The sequence below is a fragment of the Gekko japonicus genome, unplaced genomic scaffold (assembly GCF_001447785.1).
Source record: "Gekko japonicus isolate JY-2015 unplaced genomic scaffold, Gekko_japonicus_V1.1 scaffold1222, whole genome shotgun sequence".
Lineage (NCBI taxonomy): Eukaryota > Metazoa > Chordata > Lepidosauria > Squamata > Gekkonidae > Gekko > Gekko japonicus.
In genome coordinates this window covers 904,328-922,822 of record NW_015173162.1, presented here as the reverse complement: position 1 = coordinate 922,822, position 18,495 = coordinate 904,328, and the positions used below count along the sequence as shown (strand labels likewise).

Below are 18,495 nucleotides of genomic sequence, written 5' to 3'. Positions count from 1 at the left end.
CTTTAAACACCCTCTGGGTGAACTTGCTGCTTGGAGAAGCTGCTTAAAAGGACTGTGAGCCATTGAAATGCCTTCGGAGTTCACCTGTGGAGTCGCGGCTTGGACCTTCCCCCCCACTATTGAAACCAATGGAGGATGGGGGCAACTTCTTTGGGGACCCATAGAATTGGATCCCCTGGTCCAATCTTTTTGAAACTAAATGGGGGGGGGGGGTTGGAGGAGAGCCACCAGCAGCTATACTGTAACTTTGGTGCCTCTGCCTCAAAAAGCAGCCCCCCCCGAGCCCCAGATACGCCTGGATTGATTCATTATACCCTATGGGGACCATTGGCTGTAATAGTCCCTATAGGGTATAATGGAGCTGAAAAAATTCAGGAATTCTGAAAAATCCCGAATCCAAATACCATACCGGTATTGGGATTCGGGAATATCGGAAAATACTGATATTTTTCAGGTTCAATATACCTGAACCCAAAAAATTCCGATTTTTTTTGCACGCCTCTAGCATGGACCCTACACTCTGATTCCAACCCCTTGGTAGGCATCTGATCTTTGTTCAGAGCTCCCAACGCTTTCTCCCACAGGAAAGCTTTCAACTTGGAGGCTCATTCTTGACAGGTGTTTGGTGAGAACTCATTGCATATTGGGCATGCAGTAACGTGGTGCTCACCAAGGCACCAAAGGCAGCCATTTTAAGACCACACTCAGAACCTTTTTTGAACACAGCCATTTCGGGGAGCAAGGAATATTATACATCTCTTGGTTCTTCTGTTTTTGTTGTTGTTATTTTTAGAGTTTGGGAGCCCTCAAACTGTGCCTCTTAGGAGCTCATGTGGCCAGAACCGAGGCTTACAAGGCTCCAGGAAACAGCATATTGAGAAATTCTTCTTTCTAAAGATAGCAACCACAGTAAAAGAGAAAAGAACAAAGTTTTTTACCAATGAAAAAGTTGAAGTCTGAGGTAAGTAGCAGAGCTAGAGAGAGTGTCCTGTCTCCACGGTATCAAAGATAGGACTAAGGCAAGGAGCACTCTTCTCTGTGCCTCCATCACGTACTGGTTTGGGTGGGAAAACTCCAGCTTGCGTCAGTGGAGGGGTAGCATTCTGAACTTTCTAGAGAGAGCTAGAAAGCTTTGGAACCAATTTCTGCAGCAGGCCTGCACGAGTGTGGTCCCATGTGGACTCCACAGAAGACATAAAGATAAACTAGAGTTCAGCATCTCCTAATATTACAGTCAGAACAAGCAGCACCATCAGAGAAACAGCAGTCAATGGCAGCAACCTTGAAGACACATGTTCTGAGATGTTTGTCCAAACAAAGGTAAGGGATACTGGAAGAAGGTTAGTACTTCTTTGATAAGGCACTAACTTTCACGTTGGGAAGCATTGTGCAGAATGCTATTTCAGGTACACTGTAAAAACATTTGTGCTATTTCAGGGACAGTGTAAAAATGGTCAGGCCAGACATGGACTTTTGTTATCAGATCTGATGTGACATGTGTAAATTCCTTGATGGGGCATCAAACAAAATCAGTGTTAAAAATCCCCTTCTTAGCTATATTGCCCTATTAAGTTATTAATGTCTTTTTATACAAGCATACCTTCTGAGTCTCTTTGATTTTTTTCTTCAGCTCCTGCTTCTTATAATGGAAGTCACCTTTTGTGAGCACTCTTTTATTCATTTTGTTCTGTCCCTCACCACGAATCGCAATGGTCTCTCGGCGGGCAACAGCTGCCTCCATATCTCGGATCATCTTCTCCTGTTGTTTTTTCAGCTGGTCATACCTTACCTACAATACACAGAGGCTGAATACACCTAAAAGACAATGATGTACTTCTTTATATTACATTTTAGCTATACATAGGGGACACATGAGAATTAGACTGGTGCCAAAGCTTGGTTCAGCATGATTCTGTAGTTCTGAGAATGTGAGTTCTGTTATGAAGTTACTCCTGCATGTGGTTGGCATTACTTAAAACAGTACATTAGTTAATACAGTGCATTACGTAAAACAGTCTTGTCCAGGGGTGAAGGTCCCAGCCCCACCCCTGCACTCACAAACCCTGAAGAGAGCCAGATGGTTGTTAAAAGAAAAAGCAAGAAATGGCATCTTGCAGCTCAGGGAGGCATTGCTGGAGTCTCCCAGGCTCACAGCTGGATTACAGGAGGGACTTTCCCCAGGGGGAGGAGAGGCCGGCTGCAGCAACAGGGAAGCAGTGGATGGGAGCTTGGGCTGAAGGGAGATTGGAAACAGATGTGTCAGCCTCACCCCATGATGAGGGTAAGGCTAGGGGGTGGGTTCAAGGAGAGAGTGAGAGCAACCCATTGGGAGCAAAGGTTGGCTGTCAGCCAGATCCTTCTAGGGAGGAGAGGGACTGCATGGCTCGGTGGGGCCTCGCCCCGAAGAGGAAGACTTAAGCAGGGAGCTCAAGGCTGGCTGAGGAGGAAGAGTGTGGGAGAGACCTAGAGGGCTAGAGAGAGCAATGGGGAACCCACAAACAGGAGAGGGACTTGGGTGTCTGCCAACTCTCCTCTCCTCCTGCTGCATCATCTGAGGCCACTGCCAAACTCCCTAGCATAAAAGTCATGTTGCACCCAGCCAGCACCCTGCAGACCCGACAGGTCTCTACGACTGTTTTAAAGCAAGGTGTTGGCCATTATACCACAAGGCTATGAGATCAGTCTCTTCAATGATCATTCAGTATAGGTTCCTGTCTTCTGACTGAAGAGAGTCAGAAATTTATATATTCCAGGCCTTGGTGAAAACCTTGAATTAAAAGGTTAAGTTAAACTTAAAAATTAAGAACTTTATTTAAAATCATTCTTATTATTCTTGAACAAATCCAATAAACAAGAATCCCATTATACAGGAAACACTAGCATGTTGTCAAGGGAATGAACTATTGCTGGGTAAAATTCCATCATTTGCAGCTCATTGAACAACAGATGTCAGCAACTGATGAGAAGCAGCCCTCCCCAGCACAGACTGCTACCGGCCTAAGGTCGCTTCTAACAGTCCTCCTACTTGGTTCACTGGTTTCAGATGGACTACGTGGGGGGAGTTTGCTCATCTTCCAGAAAGCTCTCTTGGGACAGTGTTCTGATTGGTTGTGGAAGGTCAGAAGATCAGTAGCCTAAGTTTCCTATAAATGTAGGGTATTCTCTTAGGCTTCATCCCTTACCTTCACTTGTTATCTTGGCTTTGCTCTGTTAAATTGCCATTACATCTATTCTGGATTATGCTGATTGCTTGCTTTTGAACTGAATTTGCCAAAGTCTCAAGAAGTTAACATCTGCACTGTAGAACCTTTCAGTAAGGGTACTGAAGAAGCCAGCTTATTTTTTTATGTGCTTGAACCTTCACTAGAATTATATATTTTTAAAATTTACAATAAATCCTATTTAGTTTTATGGTGTCCTGCTGCTGAGAGTTCACTGGTCCAAGCCCAGATTAATCTTGGTTATGTTAGCAACAAGGGTCTTGTTCCAGGGTCTCAGGTCCAGGACAGGGGAACAATTCTCTTAGGACAGGATGGGCCAACTTTAACACATGTGTAAATGAGATTATAAATAAAAAGCATACATGTCATTCATTTTCTTACCTAGCCAGAATTTAAAGATAATGTACAATTTCTTAAATTCTTACCAAGAGCTTTTCAGAAAAGATAAGATAGTCTTACAACCCAAATTTGAGAGATGTGAGGTTTTACATAGACACAATTCCATGAACCTCACATGACTTTAATAAGCCATCTAATTCATTTTCTGAACATCCCAGAGAGTTAGCTAGAACGGTGAAAAAAATGCATGTTTGCAGATCTACAGAAAAACCTAAAAGCAAACTCTCAGGCCTACTGTATCAAAACATCCTAAACAATGCTTTAAAGTTCAAATCTGCAACAGTTGTATGTTCATTTGTATATTCGGCAACACATTTTTTGAATTACCGCAGAACTTCACAATCTTTATGGAATTCCTATAGAACCTTGCCAGTGCCTACAGAACGTTAACTACCACAAATTAGCACTCTCTGAAATGATATGCAAGAGCCTCTCCTCCTCCATCATTATGGCTTACAGTGCTTCCCTTGTTCTGGCACTAACAGTTGCCTGCCACTTCTTTCTTGACACGTTTCTATATAAAAGTTAAGACGAAGTAAGCAACCAGAATCATATTCATTCAACATGCTTGAAATTCATTTGCATTGTAATATTCTAGTTGCAGAAGCTGTGTTCCTGTTCTTTGAAACTGCTTATCGTCATTGCATACGTGGAAACCATTCGGCATAGAACACACAGAGTACACCTATCTGCAACCTTCTCTCCTGCGCTCTTCACTGTATTAGATATATCTATGGAGCAAACAGGAGGATTATCAGAGTACGGTATAGGTAGGTTGGTTATGCTAAAGAGCTGTCTGACTCAGAGTATCAGGGTGACATTATGTCTGTTTTCTGATGCTTTTGTCAGCATACATAACAATTTATCTTGTCAAGGACATAGCCAGAATTATGGGGGAAATTAGTGGGACTTGAGCAAAAAAAAGCATAGCAAATGTCTCTGTGCACAGAAACAAAGCTAGTCTGGCCTACCCACTGTGGATGCCCAAAAGGAAGTTGAGAAACCCAGAATAGAATAGCAGCAGCAGGAGGAAGAGGAGGAGGACAACGACAACACAATTATATAGTCTTGTGTAGATTAAGAACTGCCTTGCTTATATCAATTGTTGAGGCCCAAGTGCAGAGAGCATTTAAGAATGGCAAGAATGTCCAGCTTCACAGAAGTGAAGATATGGTTGGTAGATGGAGTGTATTCACTGAAGGCCAAAAGATATTCATATGTATGAGAAACTTGTAATCACTATTTCTAAATAGACTTTGGTAAGATAAAAAGTAGCAAGAATGAACTGAAAGTGTTTACATATTTTAAGAAGACAGTTCAAGTATAGATAACCTTGTGGTGTTTGAAGTTAGCCAAGAATGTGCACCCTTATCAAGTGGGACACCTAGTTAAGGGGAAGTTGAATTGATCGAGAGTTTATTCTCACAAGGGGCTCTTTACCTGTAACCTGCTTATCTTTTGGATGAGAAATTTTTATTGATTCATGTAATTATTCTCCTTTAATTATCTATGTAACAACGATGAATGGTATAATTTTCTGTTGATTTAGCCAATGTTAAGAATGCTGAATAGTTAAATTTTAAATAAAAGCTTAAAATGGAAGCAGTGATTCTCTAATAGTATTACGAGTGTACTATATCCTTAAAAGGTAAAGGTTTCCCTTGTTCGAAAGCCAGTCAAATCCGTTTCCAAGCCAAAGAGTCAGCGCTGTCTGAAGACGTTTCCATGGTCATGTGGCTGGCATGACTAAATGCTGAGGCGCATAGAACAATGTTACCTTCCCACTGAAGCGGTACCTATTTATCTACTTGCAGTTTCTTCCTTTCGAACTGCTAGGCTGGCAGGAGCTGGGCCAGAAATGGGAGCTCACTCCGTCATGCGGCAACTCGGGTCTCGAACTGCCAGACTACAGACCTTCCAGTCTGCAGCTCAGTGTCTTAACCTCTGAGCCACCGCGGCTCCTACTACATTCTTAATGAACCTGAAATGTCACTGGGGTATACCTCTAGGAGTTATATAGGAAAGCTAATTAGATGCTTAGGGTTTCTTAAGTGCACACCTATGTCTGAACCAGGCCCAACCTGAATAATCCAGAACAGTCTACTCAATACACTTCACCTGCATCCTGTGAATTTCTGCCTTCATGGCCTGGATTTCACCCTGCCCACTCTCAGAGTCCACAGCAGCACGCATCTCTTTGGCGATCTGTATCTTCTTTTCCCATTGCATCATCTGACACCTTCAAGGACAGAAGGAAAGGGAAAGCTACAACATGAGGAAATTTGATCTGTGGAACCCATGATTACAGTTTGACTGACCAGCTGACTCCTCCTCCTTCCAAAAGGGGGGAAAGACACATGAGACTCACTCCGTCTCCACTAGGCTGTTGATGAGTCTCTCTTTTTCCTCATGGAGTTGGTCCAGCTTCTCTTGCAACTCAATCGATTCCCTCTCAGCTCCCTAGAACCAGAGAAATGTTTCATTATGTATTCCGAAGGGAAAAATGGGCAATGAAAGAACCCACTGTCCCAAATCAGACTGTCTTTTGGAGAACTATAGCTGCGGTCACACGTAACAGAAGCCACACAAGTGAGACGGAAAACAGCCGGAGTTTCCGGGCGCGATCTCACCAGCACATCTGGTAAGCGTAGCACTCCCGTGGCTCAACCGAGGCTTCCAGCCGAAACTGCGTGGCAAAAAACTAGTACCTTGGAGGAACTAGTTTCCGGAAACTGCGGGGCAAGGGCGGGCGTCTGATCGCGTTTCCGGTGGCATCCGGCACCCGCCCATGTCCCCTTGCAAATAAGGTGTTTTTTCTTTGTCCAAGTCTCTGTGGATGCGCATGCGCACCCAACGGAGCATGCGCATTTGTCATGTACACAAAAATAAAAAACAGTTTGCCGTGGCACGCGCTTCTTCGTTGTGCGCCGGCTTGTCCTGTGATCGGCACCTCTCCCTTGCCATGGAACCTCCACGGTACCTCCACAGGACCTCCACAGGAGGTCTGATCACGTAACTGCGCAGTTGTTTGCCCCAGGGCAAACAGCCACACTTTTCCTCTGCAGTTTCCTGCCCGTGTGACCGGGGCCACTGTTTTCCTTTTTTTATACCAAGCTATTACTTTTTTCTTGTACCTCTAGCAAAACAGAGTAACAGGAGCTTATCCAGATGACACGCAGAGGGGTGTAGGGTGATTGTGTAAGTTAGTGGTACATCAGAAAGTTTCCTGCTGAATTGTTACTTCAGAATGAACAAAAACACATAGGATATGTAGTCCTTTAGGAAGCAATGACAGTGGCCATGTCACGCCTACTGACATGGCTACCATCAATGAGAGATATCTTTGAGATCCGGGGCAGGGTTTAGAATCAGAGTGAGAGAAAGAGCATTGATGTGGGAAAAGTAGAGTAACACATGCCCCTTGGTTTTTGGATTTATTTGAAAAATGCATCAATGTCTGCCTGCTGGGTGGGGCTGGCTCTGCTCTTACCAGCAACAACGGAAGTGGCACACACTGTAAACTTGGTAGTGCCAAGGGCATTGCTGTGCATTGTTGATGCTTCACCTATGGCTATCAGGAAATAGGGCATACCTTGAGGGCACGAACAAATTCATTCTCCATAATAGTGTTGCCTTGCTGCAACTCCTCAGAGCTTGCACTGTTCTTATTGATCAACATATGTAGTTTTTCCAAATCATTGGCCATGTTCTTCATGTGGCGCTCGATGTCCTTGAGTTCATTTTTTTCTTGCTGGATTTCATCTGAAGGAGAAAAACAGGGTTCTAACCACTACCTAAAATATGAATGAGTCCTAGGCTGCTGGTGTGAATGGGGCTGAGAATAGACAGGAGAGTAAGAGTATTGCTGCACAAACATAGACAGTTCTGCAAGCAGCATCCTGTTTGTGTTGCTAAGTCTGTTGTACTAAAAGAAGCTTTGTCTCAGGGCCAAACTACATTTCACAACAACAAGAAGTCCCCCATGGGGACTTGGCAGCCATTTTGGATCTGTGAGTTTCCAGTGGGAATTCAATTTAAAAGCACTGTGGGGGCCTGATTCTGATAAGGACTATAGTGCAGGGGTAAGGAGGATCTCCTGCCTCCCCCCTCACGCCATTTTTCTAAGCCAAAACTATGCTGGGGGTGTTATTTACCATGGGGGGGCCCTCCATGTGCACTGAATGCATGCACAACCATTCAAAAATTCCATATCCAAATTCTGCAAGCAGAAAACCAAGTTTCTGCATTCAGAATATTTTCGAGCTTCACTGTGAAATTTGTGATTTCAAAGAGTCAACTACAGCATGCAGTCATCACACAGCTTGATGCATCATCAGCTCTGCAAGACCTTGACAGCAGTTTGCTCTGGGGTTATTGACAAAGTAGCAAGTTCTTTGAGATGTGAGGAGCAGCTACTCCCCTAACCCAAATTATTGCCTCACATTTTCAGATACTTGAAAAACTCTTTGCTGATTGATTCTTCATCACTGAGACGCAGGTGATACGTTTCTCCCATTATATTACCATTACTTCTGTATTTAAGTCATTGGCTTGAAATCACAGGTATGAGGGATTCAAGCACACAAGATTATCTATTCAAAGCTCAGAGGAAAGACCTTATCAACAAGCCCCTAGAGGAGGACCATGCTTACTCTCTGTGCGCACTTTCTTTTGTTCCTTGATTGTGATCTCTTTCTTCAGCATGTCCAAGGATGCCAGTTGCTCTTCCCTCTCTTTACTCAGCTTCACCAATTCCCTCTGCTGGTTCAACCAAAACCTCTGCATCTTCACTATTTCCATGTCCATTTCATCTATTTGCTTGCTCAGTTTCTTGATTTCAAGTTCCAGAGGTCCCAACTCTTGTCCCTGGAGTAAGGATCAATGGATTATTTATTTGACCCAATTTTCCATGTCTGTATTGTTGTATGTACTCAGCTTTGCAGAACTAGGAAAAAAAATGACTTGGTGGCTAAAGCCTCTATATGTACAAAATTCCTTTCTTGCAATTCAATATAGGGAGCCCATGTTAGTCTGTAGCAGCAAAATTAAACAGAAGTCCTGAGACATCTTAAAGACTTTAAAGACTAACAAAATTTATTCCAGCATAAGTTTTTATGAGTTGCAGCTCATTTCATCAGATATACTTCCCACTTTAGATGGAGTTCAGCTGACCCTTACCAACTTGGGGTTATACTGGACCCAGTATTATTGCTGGAGAAGCAAACTAGTGCAACTTCAAAAAAACACTGTCTACCGACTTAGTATAGCATCAAAGAGGCCCCCTTATATTGGCTTGGCCAATCTGACCACCTGGATCCATGCCACAGTAACATCAAGATTAGACTATCATCATGCACTTTACATGGGTTTGTGCTTGAAGTTGACTTGGGAGACTCCAGTAGGTACAGAATGCTGCACCTCAGTTAGTATCAGGAGCTACCTGGAGCATGCATACTGAACCCACCCTGCAGTCGCTCCATTGGCTGCCTATTAGTTACTGGATTCAGTTTAAGGGACTATTACATACAAAGCCCTTCATGGCCTTGGACCCTCTGATCTGCAGGATTGCCTCTCCTCCTATGCACTACCATGACAGATTTGCTCATCCGTTCAGATATCGCCCCGCAAAGGGGCAAAATCAACAACTGTCCATAAGTGTGCTTTTGCTGCTGTGCCCCCATCTTGTGGAATGGCCTGCCTGAGGTGGTCAGCAAGGCTACATGTTTCTATTATTCTACAAACTATATGGAGTTGTTCAGGAGGGCCTTTGTATAAGAGAAACAGGGCTTGACTATAAAAGGATGGTTGAGGAAGGTGCTTTGTAAAAGGTAAGGAACTATGAACTATATCACCATAGATAGGATGAATTATCATATTGACTATATCAGCTTCCACTGTGTAATCTGCATTGCATCTCAACGAGAAAGGCAGACTGTTAATATAGGAAATAAATTTAATGCTAGAAACTAGACTGAAGAGTTGAGTAAGATTCTCAGTCAGCATGACTGAATTTTGAAAACTGGTGAAAATCACAGGAAACTGACCCCCAGCTGGGAAATCATGATTTCCAATTTCTTGTTGTACAGATTGATAATTCCTTGTTTGCGCCCAATCATGAGGTTGTGCCTGCTGATCTCAGACTCGCTATGGTTGATCTGTCCATTCATGTCATCCATCTCCTTGTCCAGCTCTGCAAGAGTCTTCTGAAGTGTATTCAGCCTGCAATTGGTGTTTGTTATATTCAGTGCAGTTTGGGCTGTATCATTTTCTATTTTGGAGAACTGTATAGCCTAGGTAAACCAAGAAAAAAGAAGAGAACCCATATTACATTGTTTATTAATACTGTGAACAAAAGACCATGCTGAGGTCACCGTACTGTCTAGAATGAGGTGGCTTGTGGATCTCATATTTTCTTCAAGTCTAGTGCTTAGCAGATAATATGCTCTGGGTACCATTATTATTGGTTATCAAAAGAGGTAAGAGGCTTCTGCAACTCTTTCTCCCTCTAAGACTTTTTCCTCATTGTTTGAAATAATGCCTGCTATGCTAGCCAATATGAATCACGTAGAGCAGATATCATTTGTGAGGTTTTCATCTGATTCAGAACATTGGTGCAGGGAGAATTTGTTTTCCCTTCATACCAATTCTTTTTTTTAACTGAAAATCCATCACAACTATTTTTACTTTCACTGGGGGGAAAATCTGCAGGTGGCTATATATTTTCTCTTGAAGGTAATAAACAACGGGTGAGGGTACATACACATGTAGAAGGCTGCATCCATATGGGGAAGATTCTCTGTTGTGGACTCCTTGCAACTGTGAATGCAGCGCCATTCACAGAGGCAACAAAGTGTCCATACAGTAATTTGCCATCCCACCCTCCCCATTCCTTCATGCCTGCTATTTCCCTCCCTAACAGCCAGAAGGCTTCCTGCTAGCACTTTTTCTAGGGGAAAAAATATTATAGTAGGTATACCATTGTACCGTTATAGTGATATACCAACACACCATTTTCCCCCAAACGCCAGCAAAAAGCCCCTAGCAGCAGAAGCATAAATGGCAGGCATTAGGGGAAATGGTGCCAGATATGGGTGAGGTGGTTTAGAAATTTGTACCTTTCTGTCCAGGACTTTGATGCTGATGTTTCCAGAAAGACTGGATCAAAGCAGGCTCCAGAAACATTGGAGCAAACCAGGTGAAACCATGAAAGGCAATGAAAGGGGGACAGGAGGAGGGAGGTGACATCATGTGGAACCGCTGTAAAATCCCACTCCAGTTTGAGAGTTAAGGCAGAGGTGGAAGCAGCCTGAATTTGCAGTTGCAGAAACAGCACCCTTTACTACCTGCTATGAGTAAAAATGGGATCCTGAACTAGAAGGATCATTGACCTAATCCAATTAACAAAATCTGTATAATGTTGGGAAGTGGAGCCTGAACCTTCAGGATACTGGGTTTATGCTGGACTACATCCAAACCTTCAGTACTGGGGTTTGTGCTCCCTGACTGGCCATTCTGAATTAGAAAAAAAATGGGAACAGGAAGCAAAAAATGTCTGCAGCAACACTGATTCCAAGCACATCCTGCTAAATTCCCTTGCCTTGACCAGCCCCAACTTTAGTTTCCTCTAATCATTTCTTCTAGTCATTTGTCTTCCTGTCATTCTGAACTTTCAAGTTGGTTCAGTCATAACTTCCCCTTGTCTACTGAGCTCTATGCAAGTTCATAGGTTCATTTTTAATTCTGGCTCCTGGTTTCACCTTTCTAACTAGTGATTACAGTTTGAATTTGGACTCATGACCCTTGGTATCTTATGACGTTTGGGTTCTGGTCACTCACTCTCGTTCTATGACTTCAAGAGAAATTTGAACTCAGGAGTACCAAGATTAGGTCAGGATGATGGGCAGCTGTACCTAAATCCAGATCCAGAATATATGTTCTCCAATCCAGAGTCCATGAAGATATTTGCTGGGGCAGAGAGGTCAAGCTAGTACCTGTTTATACAACAGGCCTGATTAACCAATCAAGAGTATGGATGGGCAGGAACTGGCTCACGAACTAAAGTTTGTGACTAATGTTAGCCAATTTGTGGTTCATGGACTTTCACAAAGTTTTAGTAATGTTAGTGGTGACTTGTGAACAGAGATAGACTGGTGCTGACCAATTAAATTGTTTACAAAACTCCAAGGCAACAGGGGGGTGGAATTATCCAGCCTTGGAAACACCAATGGGTCCCTCCAAACCTTAACAGGCTCTGCTGGCCGCCAATCACAAAGTTCCCATTCTGCTCTATGGGCTCAGAACGCATATTCATCACCTCTGCACATACCCTCTTCTTTGTTGGCTGGTGAACTGCGAGAGAGGCACGGAGCTAGCAGAACAGAGTTATTACTTTGTTTTCTGCTTGTGATTTGCTCTCTGCTGTTGGGATTCATTGCTTCTTGCTTGTGATCTGCTCAGCTGCTGGGGTTTGGGTGTGGAGTGGACTCAGGGCTTGGAGCCACAGGTCCAATCTGCATTGGTCTTTCTGGCCATTGTGCTACCGACCCCACATCGTCTTACAGATTTCTGTCTGCATCTCCTTCTGCATATGTTCTTGTATTGCTTCGTCTCAGCATCAGCTGTCTACATCATTTTATTGCCATTTAGTGGTGACTCTGGGGTCACTATGGTGTGTAACTGCATTATGTGGATTTGAAGGTGGTTTAATTGCTCCTCCCCACTCTCCAAGCCGCTGTGAGCGATAAGCAGACAACTGGAGCTGAATCCCCCCCCCCATTTTTTCTAAGGAGATACGCAAATTGTCACAAAGGAAACAAGTTAGCTGAAAATCCAGTCATCTGCATTTAAAAGCACCCAGGGAACATTTTTCTGCAATTATATTTTGGGGGGGGGGGTTGGAAACACGCCCACCCCTGAACCATTTGTTATTTCCTGGGGCAGTCCCCAGAACACCCTGCCTGGCAACCGCCTGGTGTTTTGTGTTTTTTACCCAGCTTGTTCCATCTTTCCTGCCCCCCCGCCAGGTCAACCCCCCTTTACTTTCTGCAGGGGGTTGCGGGTACTGTTTCCTCCCTGCAGCGCAGCGCAGCTGTGGCGCCCCCGGGAGACCACTCCCCCCTCGCATGCTTTTCCTAAACATTATGCAGATGGCAAGCTTTTATACTGAGCCAAATGGGAGGCAATGGAAGCCAGCGCCACAGGTGAAAGAAGCAGTCTTGCACGGCAGATGCAGATTGGGCTACAGTCTCTGTGCTCACACTGAACACTGGGGCTTAGCGTGGGTGCCTCCCCAGAGGACCTACATTTATATATTCCCCCACCCCTCTTGCTTGTGATCTGCTCTCTGTTGCTGGGGCTTGGGTGTAGGTAGGTGGACTCAGGGATCTGAGCCACCCAGTCTTGTGCTCATGCTGAGCATTGGGGCTTAGCCCCAGAGGACCCACATTTATACACATCAGTTGCTGAAAGTCTTTGGAGAAGACTCTGACAGCAGTGGTTCAGAGTCTGGTGGGGAAGCATTTTCCCCTTCCATATTCGAAGTCTTTGCTGCTCCTGCTACCCCAAGTACACCCCCCTCTGGTGCCTCTCAGCCCAGTTCCAGAAAGTAGCTGTGCCTAGTCCCACTTGCTCCAATCATGGGGCCCCATTTACAGGCCACCCTGTGAAAACATTTCCACACCCTCCCCAGTGACCCCTGTGTGGTAGAGTGCCAGGTGTGCCACGCCCATGTCTGGAGGAGCACAAACACCCAACACCTGTCTTCCTCCATTCTCCCTTGTGGAGAATGTAGCCTTTTGCCAGCTGCTGCACCACCTGGCTCCCAGGTACTCTATCCCCTCACAGAGGACCATGAGCTGGTGAGTCTTGCTTGCTATGCACCACTCCTCAGTGGTGCTGGTCAAGGGAGAACTCTCCAGAGGACGAGGTTGAACCATCCACTTCATTGCAGACCTCTGGAGCAGCTGGCATCATGGCTACCTCTCCCTCACTGACCACTGGTGGCAACTGGAGGACCTCACTGTCCATACTGTTGGCCCCAGGAGGGGACAGTCCTGCCACCGGGCTACAAAGTGGTTCTGCTCCATGTGCAGGGGCTGGATGCAGACCACACAGTGGCAAACAGAGTAGTCTGAGGGAGTAGGTGGACAGCAACAGCAGCATCTGTGGCTCACCAACATGCTGGCAGCGGTGAAGGCTGCATGCCTCAAGGGCATTTGCCTGGTGTATACACTTCACCTTGTGGTGAAGGATGGTTCGGGGCTGGGGAGCACTGTGAGGCCCACCTGGGACACTGCCACCCTCGAGCTGTGGTCCCTGCTTGAAACTGCCAGCACCTAGGTGCCCACTTCTTGCACAGCATCAAGTCTGCATGTCAACTGCATGAGAGGCAGAGGGAACACCAGCTCATCCAGGACCTACCCACCTGCTAGAACTTCATATAAGCCATGATAGCGCATTTGGTGGAGCAGAAGAGCACCGTGCAGGATGTCATTTCCTCCGTGACCATCCTGCACAGGGAAGAGGAGCTCAGCATTAACTCCAATGACTGGCTGACCCTCTCCCAAATGGTGTGTGTCCTGAAGCCCTTCCAGGACACCACCAACATGCTCTGCGCCCACATGGCCAGCCTGGAGCAAGTCATCCCCTTGATTTGACAGCTGGACCAGGCACTGGCCTCTGCACTGCAGCTGAACCCCAAGGGCACAGCTGTACTCCCACAGGACTGGGCCTTGGCAGAGAGATTGCAGGAGATCCTGCCTCCGCTGATCCCCTCAAATACTGGTTATGCAAGACCGTCATCTGGGCCAACCTCTCTTGTGTTGCCATGAATCTCCTGCCCTCCCACAAGCGTCCAGACCAAGTGGATGTTCTCCCACTTGAAAGAACTTCTCAGCCCCCACCGCTCCCACCTGGACCTGGCCAGGGTGGATGAGTTGTCCTTCCTGAAGGTCAAACTCATCCTGCTGGGCCACCCTGCTCTGGATCTGGTGGAGTAAGATCCAGGCCTATTGATGTCCCCCTGTGTGTCACCCCATTCCTCCTCCTCCTCCTCTCTGGGTGATCCAGCCTGTGGGTTGCGGCCTTGAGTGCGAGGACAACTGCCTCTGTGGGTAGGGGTGGGCTGGCCCCACACCCAACCCAAACATCTACCTCATGAGAAAACACCTACCTCATGAACCAACATCTACCTCATAGCGCAACACCCACCTCATGGAAACAACATCCACCTCAAGTAAACATCTACCTCAACAAACATCTGCCCGTACAAGCAAGCCCCTGTTTGGCTACACCTTTCCATTGCATTTGTACAATTCACAATCACAACAGGTGATCTCTTATCTGTACAATCTGTTCCACTAGTGGTGAAGAACCAGAAATTTCACCTGGGGTGGGCTGCGACCAGAGGATCTATGTGTTTAGGCCTGAGTGGGCCTGGGCACATGTTGTGGGCACTCTTCCCTTCCTTGTCGTGTCTGGCTGGGGGGGGGTCTGCCAAGCCGCCATGGGGTTATTTTGGGAAGCCCCTGTTGAAATTCTGGGGATGCCTGGTCTGCCTTTCTGTCCTTCTGTCTTTTAAGACTTGAGGTGTGTGGCCCTGCCAGCTTCACATGTGTTTCCATTTATTTGCAGAGTAGAAGCATTCACCCTGATGGATGGGTGTGCTCTGGACCCAGTTGCAGAGTAGAATAATACATCCCCGTCAGTGGGTGTGCTCTGCAGCACCTGTGTGTGTAAGTCTTAACTAAAGGGTTCCTCAGCTGAGTGCCCTTATACCCTCCCAGGTGCCATGGGGGTACTTTGGGGAGCCCCCATCAAAACTCTGGGGGCATCTGCCTTTCTATCCTTTGAATACTGGCTGTGTGTTTCAACCTGAGGGGGGGGGGGCTGTGAGCGTTCTGGGCAAGCTTTGGGTTTTCAGTCTCCGGTGGACTCAGGGCTTTGAGCCAGCATGTCTACATACATTGTTTCATTTTTTGGGTTTGTGTGTCAGGGCTGGACTCAGGGCTTCAAGCCACCACATCTACATGTGTCATTGTACACTTTCAAGTTTGGATCTTGAGTAGTCTCAGGGCTTCGAGTCACCACGTCTACATACATCTCAGGGTTTTAAGCCACCAAGTCTACATATGTTGTTGCACGCTGGCTTGGGTTTGAGTCTCAGTGCACACTGCACTGGTTCTGGTGGGCTACCAAAAAAGCCTCCCACCTTCAATTTCTACTGCAGAGATTCTTGGGGACTTTGATTCTGTTCTGCTGGGCTTCTATCGCCCTTGCTTTTTTTGCTGTTTGTTTTCCACTGGAAACAATGGAGGTTGGGGGCACCTTCTTTGGGGGGCCATAACTTGGGATTCCGTAAATCCAATCCTCACCAAACATGGAGAACAGGTAGAGGAGAGTCAGATGGATACCTGCTGCAGGTTTGGTGTCTCTAGCACACCAGGGTGCTGTTCTATACACTCCTGAACATGTGCCTGTCATTTCCACAGAAAGCACTTTCCTGGGGGCACCGTCTTTTTTGGGGGGGGCTAACTCAGACCCCATAAATCCAATCCTCACCAAACTTTGAGGGCAGACAGAAGAAAGTCAGCTGGAGAGCACCTGTAAATTTGGTGTCTCTTGCACACTGGGGGGGGCATTCATGGACTTAACAAACCAGTTCAGTTTGTATGAAGCCTTTTTAGTTTGTGACAGTTCGTGGGCCCGCCACAAACTGAACCACATTTTCCCGGTTCATGCCCATCCCAAGTCAAGGGCAGAAGGTCTGATACTTATACTAGACCTAGCCAATCCAGAGGCTTTGCATTGCCTGCCAAAGGCAATGGCCAGTGTTGTACACTCCTATTTTATTCTGTGCTTGAAGAGGGCTCCAATTGCTGACCATACACAACAAGGCTAGGTCTCAGCCTCAGACCATAAGGCTCCTTGGAGTCCCTAACGTGGACTCCCAGTGCTGTTGGCCTATGGATCCCCAACTCTGGCTCAGCCTTTCTTGTCAGTGACCCTCAGCTATGTTGTGCAGACTTGTTCCAAGCAGGCAGCAATTATTATACAATGTCTGCATCCATGATGAGGCATCCCCAGATCTAGGCAATGCAAAAAGACAACAGCTATATTACAAGGAGGAAAAAATTATTCCAGCTGCATTTTCTTTGCATGAATTGTGCTCAAAGAAACACTCTCAAAAAGCAGATTGCTTTGAAAGTCAGCTGGGAAGGGACCAGCAGCTAAGCTTATCACTACTTGGAGAGGTAAATGATTACCTGAAGAGACAACATTTCTTCCATCTGAAAAAACTATTTATTTACTCATTAAGTGCAATTTTACCCTACACTTCCTCCAAAGAACTCAGGGCAGCATACATCATTCTCTCCTTCTTTTAGCCTCTCAAAGGTTGGGTTGAAAGTGAGTGACTGGCCCAAAATTATGGTATAGTAGGGATTTGAACACCGGTCTCCCAGATCCTAGTCCAACACTCAAACCAAAGTAAAGGAGAGGAGAAAATCCTTCCACTGCCCATGGAGGCTGGTTCCCTTCAGTTCCATACGAATTAAGGTTACACATACCAAATCCGTCATTCTGTTCTGAAGCTTAGTAGACAGTTGTAAAAAGTATTTCGCCGCCTTGTTAGACATGAGCTGATCCTGCAGCTTGACAATAATTTCATTCTCCAGCTCCTGCTTGATTTGTGATCCCTTTTCTATCTCTCTACGAAGGGTAACCAAGTCATTCAAGCGAGCAGCTCGATCCTGGGAAAGGAAGACACAGGGTTATTAGAAGGGACATGGAGCTGTGAGTGGAGCAGAATGGAGGTTGATTCACAGAAGCAACGCAGATTAATGCCTGACCCCCACCTCCCCAGCATCTTACCGTATTGGCCCGATTGAGGGCTTGCTCCGTCTCTTGTAGGGTACGAGTGTAGGTGCCAAATTCCACTTTCATGGCATCCTGTTTAGCTACGCTCTGAGCTATCAATTTCCTACTTGTGTTCCCATCATTCTCTGAGCGGTTCAAGATCGAGGCTAACAGCTCATTCCTCTCTTCTTCCTTGGAGATGGACTTCTTGTAGACTTCAATCTCAATCTCTAAGGACTTGAGCTTGTGCCTGGTTTCTCTACAAGAGCAGAAAGAGATGGATTGAGGGCTAAAAAGTTGCCTGAGAGCCTCTGGTTTCAAATAAACTCTTATAAAAGCAACAGAAGACCAGACTGACCCATCTAGCATCAAGGGCCAGCTGCCTTCCTAAGCTGTTAATAAGGACCTTCCCAGCATTGTTTGTTTGTACAGTAGAACATAGAGTAGGTGGTACTTATTTGTTTTTGGAAAAACAGACATCTTTCCTCCATGCAGTGCTTATATGTCACAGCTTTTCAGGACTCAAAATTGCAATATTCTGTTTCTGGAAAGATATGATACCTCCAAACAGCAGCAGCTTGTAGGGTGAGTTGCAGGGAATATCGCAGCCGCCAGCACTGAGCACCCCTGAAGGGGGAGGGGAATGTATTGACCTTGTCAAAGGGCATCAAAAGGTGGTGATGGAGCTCCAGGGGCCATGGTTGCAGCACCCTGTAGGCATTCAGCTACTCGGTGGCTACAATAACCCGGTATAGGTGCAGGTGATGACATCACTTGGTGGTACTGGGTTCTGCTAGCCACTCAGTAGCTGAAGGCATGGGCCTGGCAACTCCACTCTGATATTAGAAAATAGATAGCTGTGTCTTGGCAGCAAAATTCAAAGAAGAGCAGATGCAAAAGTTCAGTATCTGCTTACAGAAAATGAATTTCCCTTCTCAGGTTTTGATGACTGGTGCACAACTGAGCAAATCTGAGTGTTATAAGGCAGGAATTAATATTTCCTGTACGAACAGCAGTTGGA

General features: G+C 45.8%; 1 protein-coding gene across 1 annotated transcript in view; it reads right to left on the bottom strand.

Annotated features, from left to right (window-relative positions):
- CCDC40 (coiled-coil domain containing 40) overlaps positions 1 to 18,495 on the bottom strand; it is a 45,106-nt gene that overhangs the window by 13,329 nt on the left and 13,282 nt on the right. The window contains exons 8-15 of the mRNA XM_015422466.1: positions 17,490 to 17,733; positions 17,186 to 17,368; positions 9,665 to 9,910; positions 8,273 to 8,486; positions 7,213 to 7,382; positions 5,989 to 6,080; positions 5,739 to 5,859; positions 1,601 to 1,789 (exon numbers count right to left, since the gene is read on the bottom strand). Of these exons, the coding sequence (XP_015277952.1) occupies positions 1,601 to 1,789; positions 5,739 to 5,859; positions 5,989 to 6,080; positions 7,213 to 7,382; positions 8,273 to 8,486; positions 9,665 to 9,910; positions 17,186 to 17,368; positions 17,490 to 17,733 (1,459 nt within the window). The remainder of the gene's footprint in view (positions 1 to 1,600; positions 1,790 to 5,738; positions 5,860 to 5,988; positions 6,081 to 7,212; positions 7,383 to 8,272; positions 8,487 to 9,664; positions 9,911 to 17,185; positions 17,369 to 17,489; positions 17,734 to 18,495) is intronic.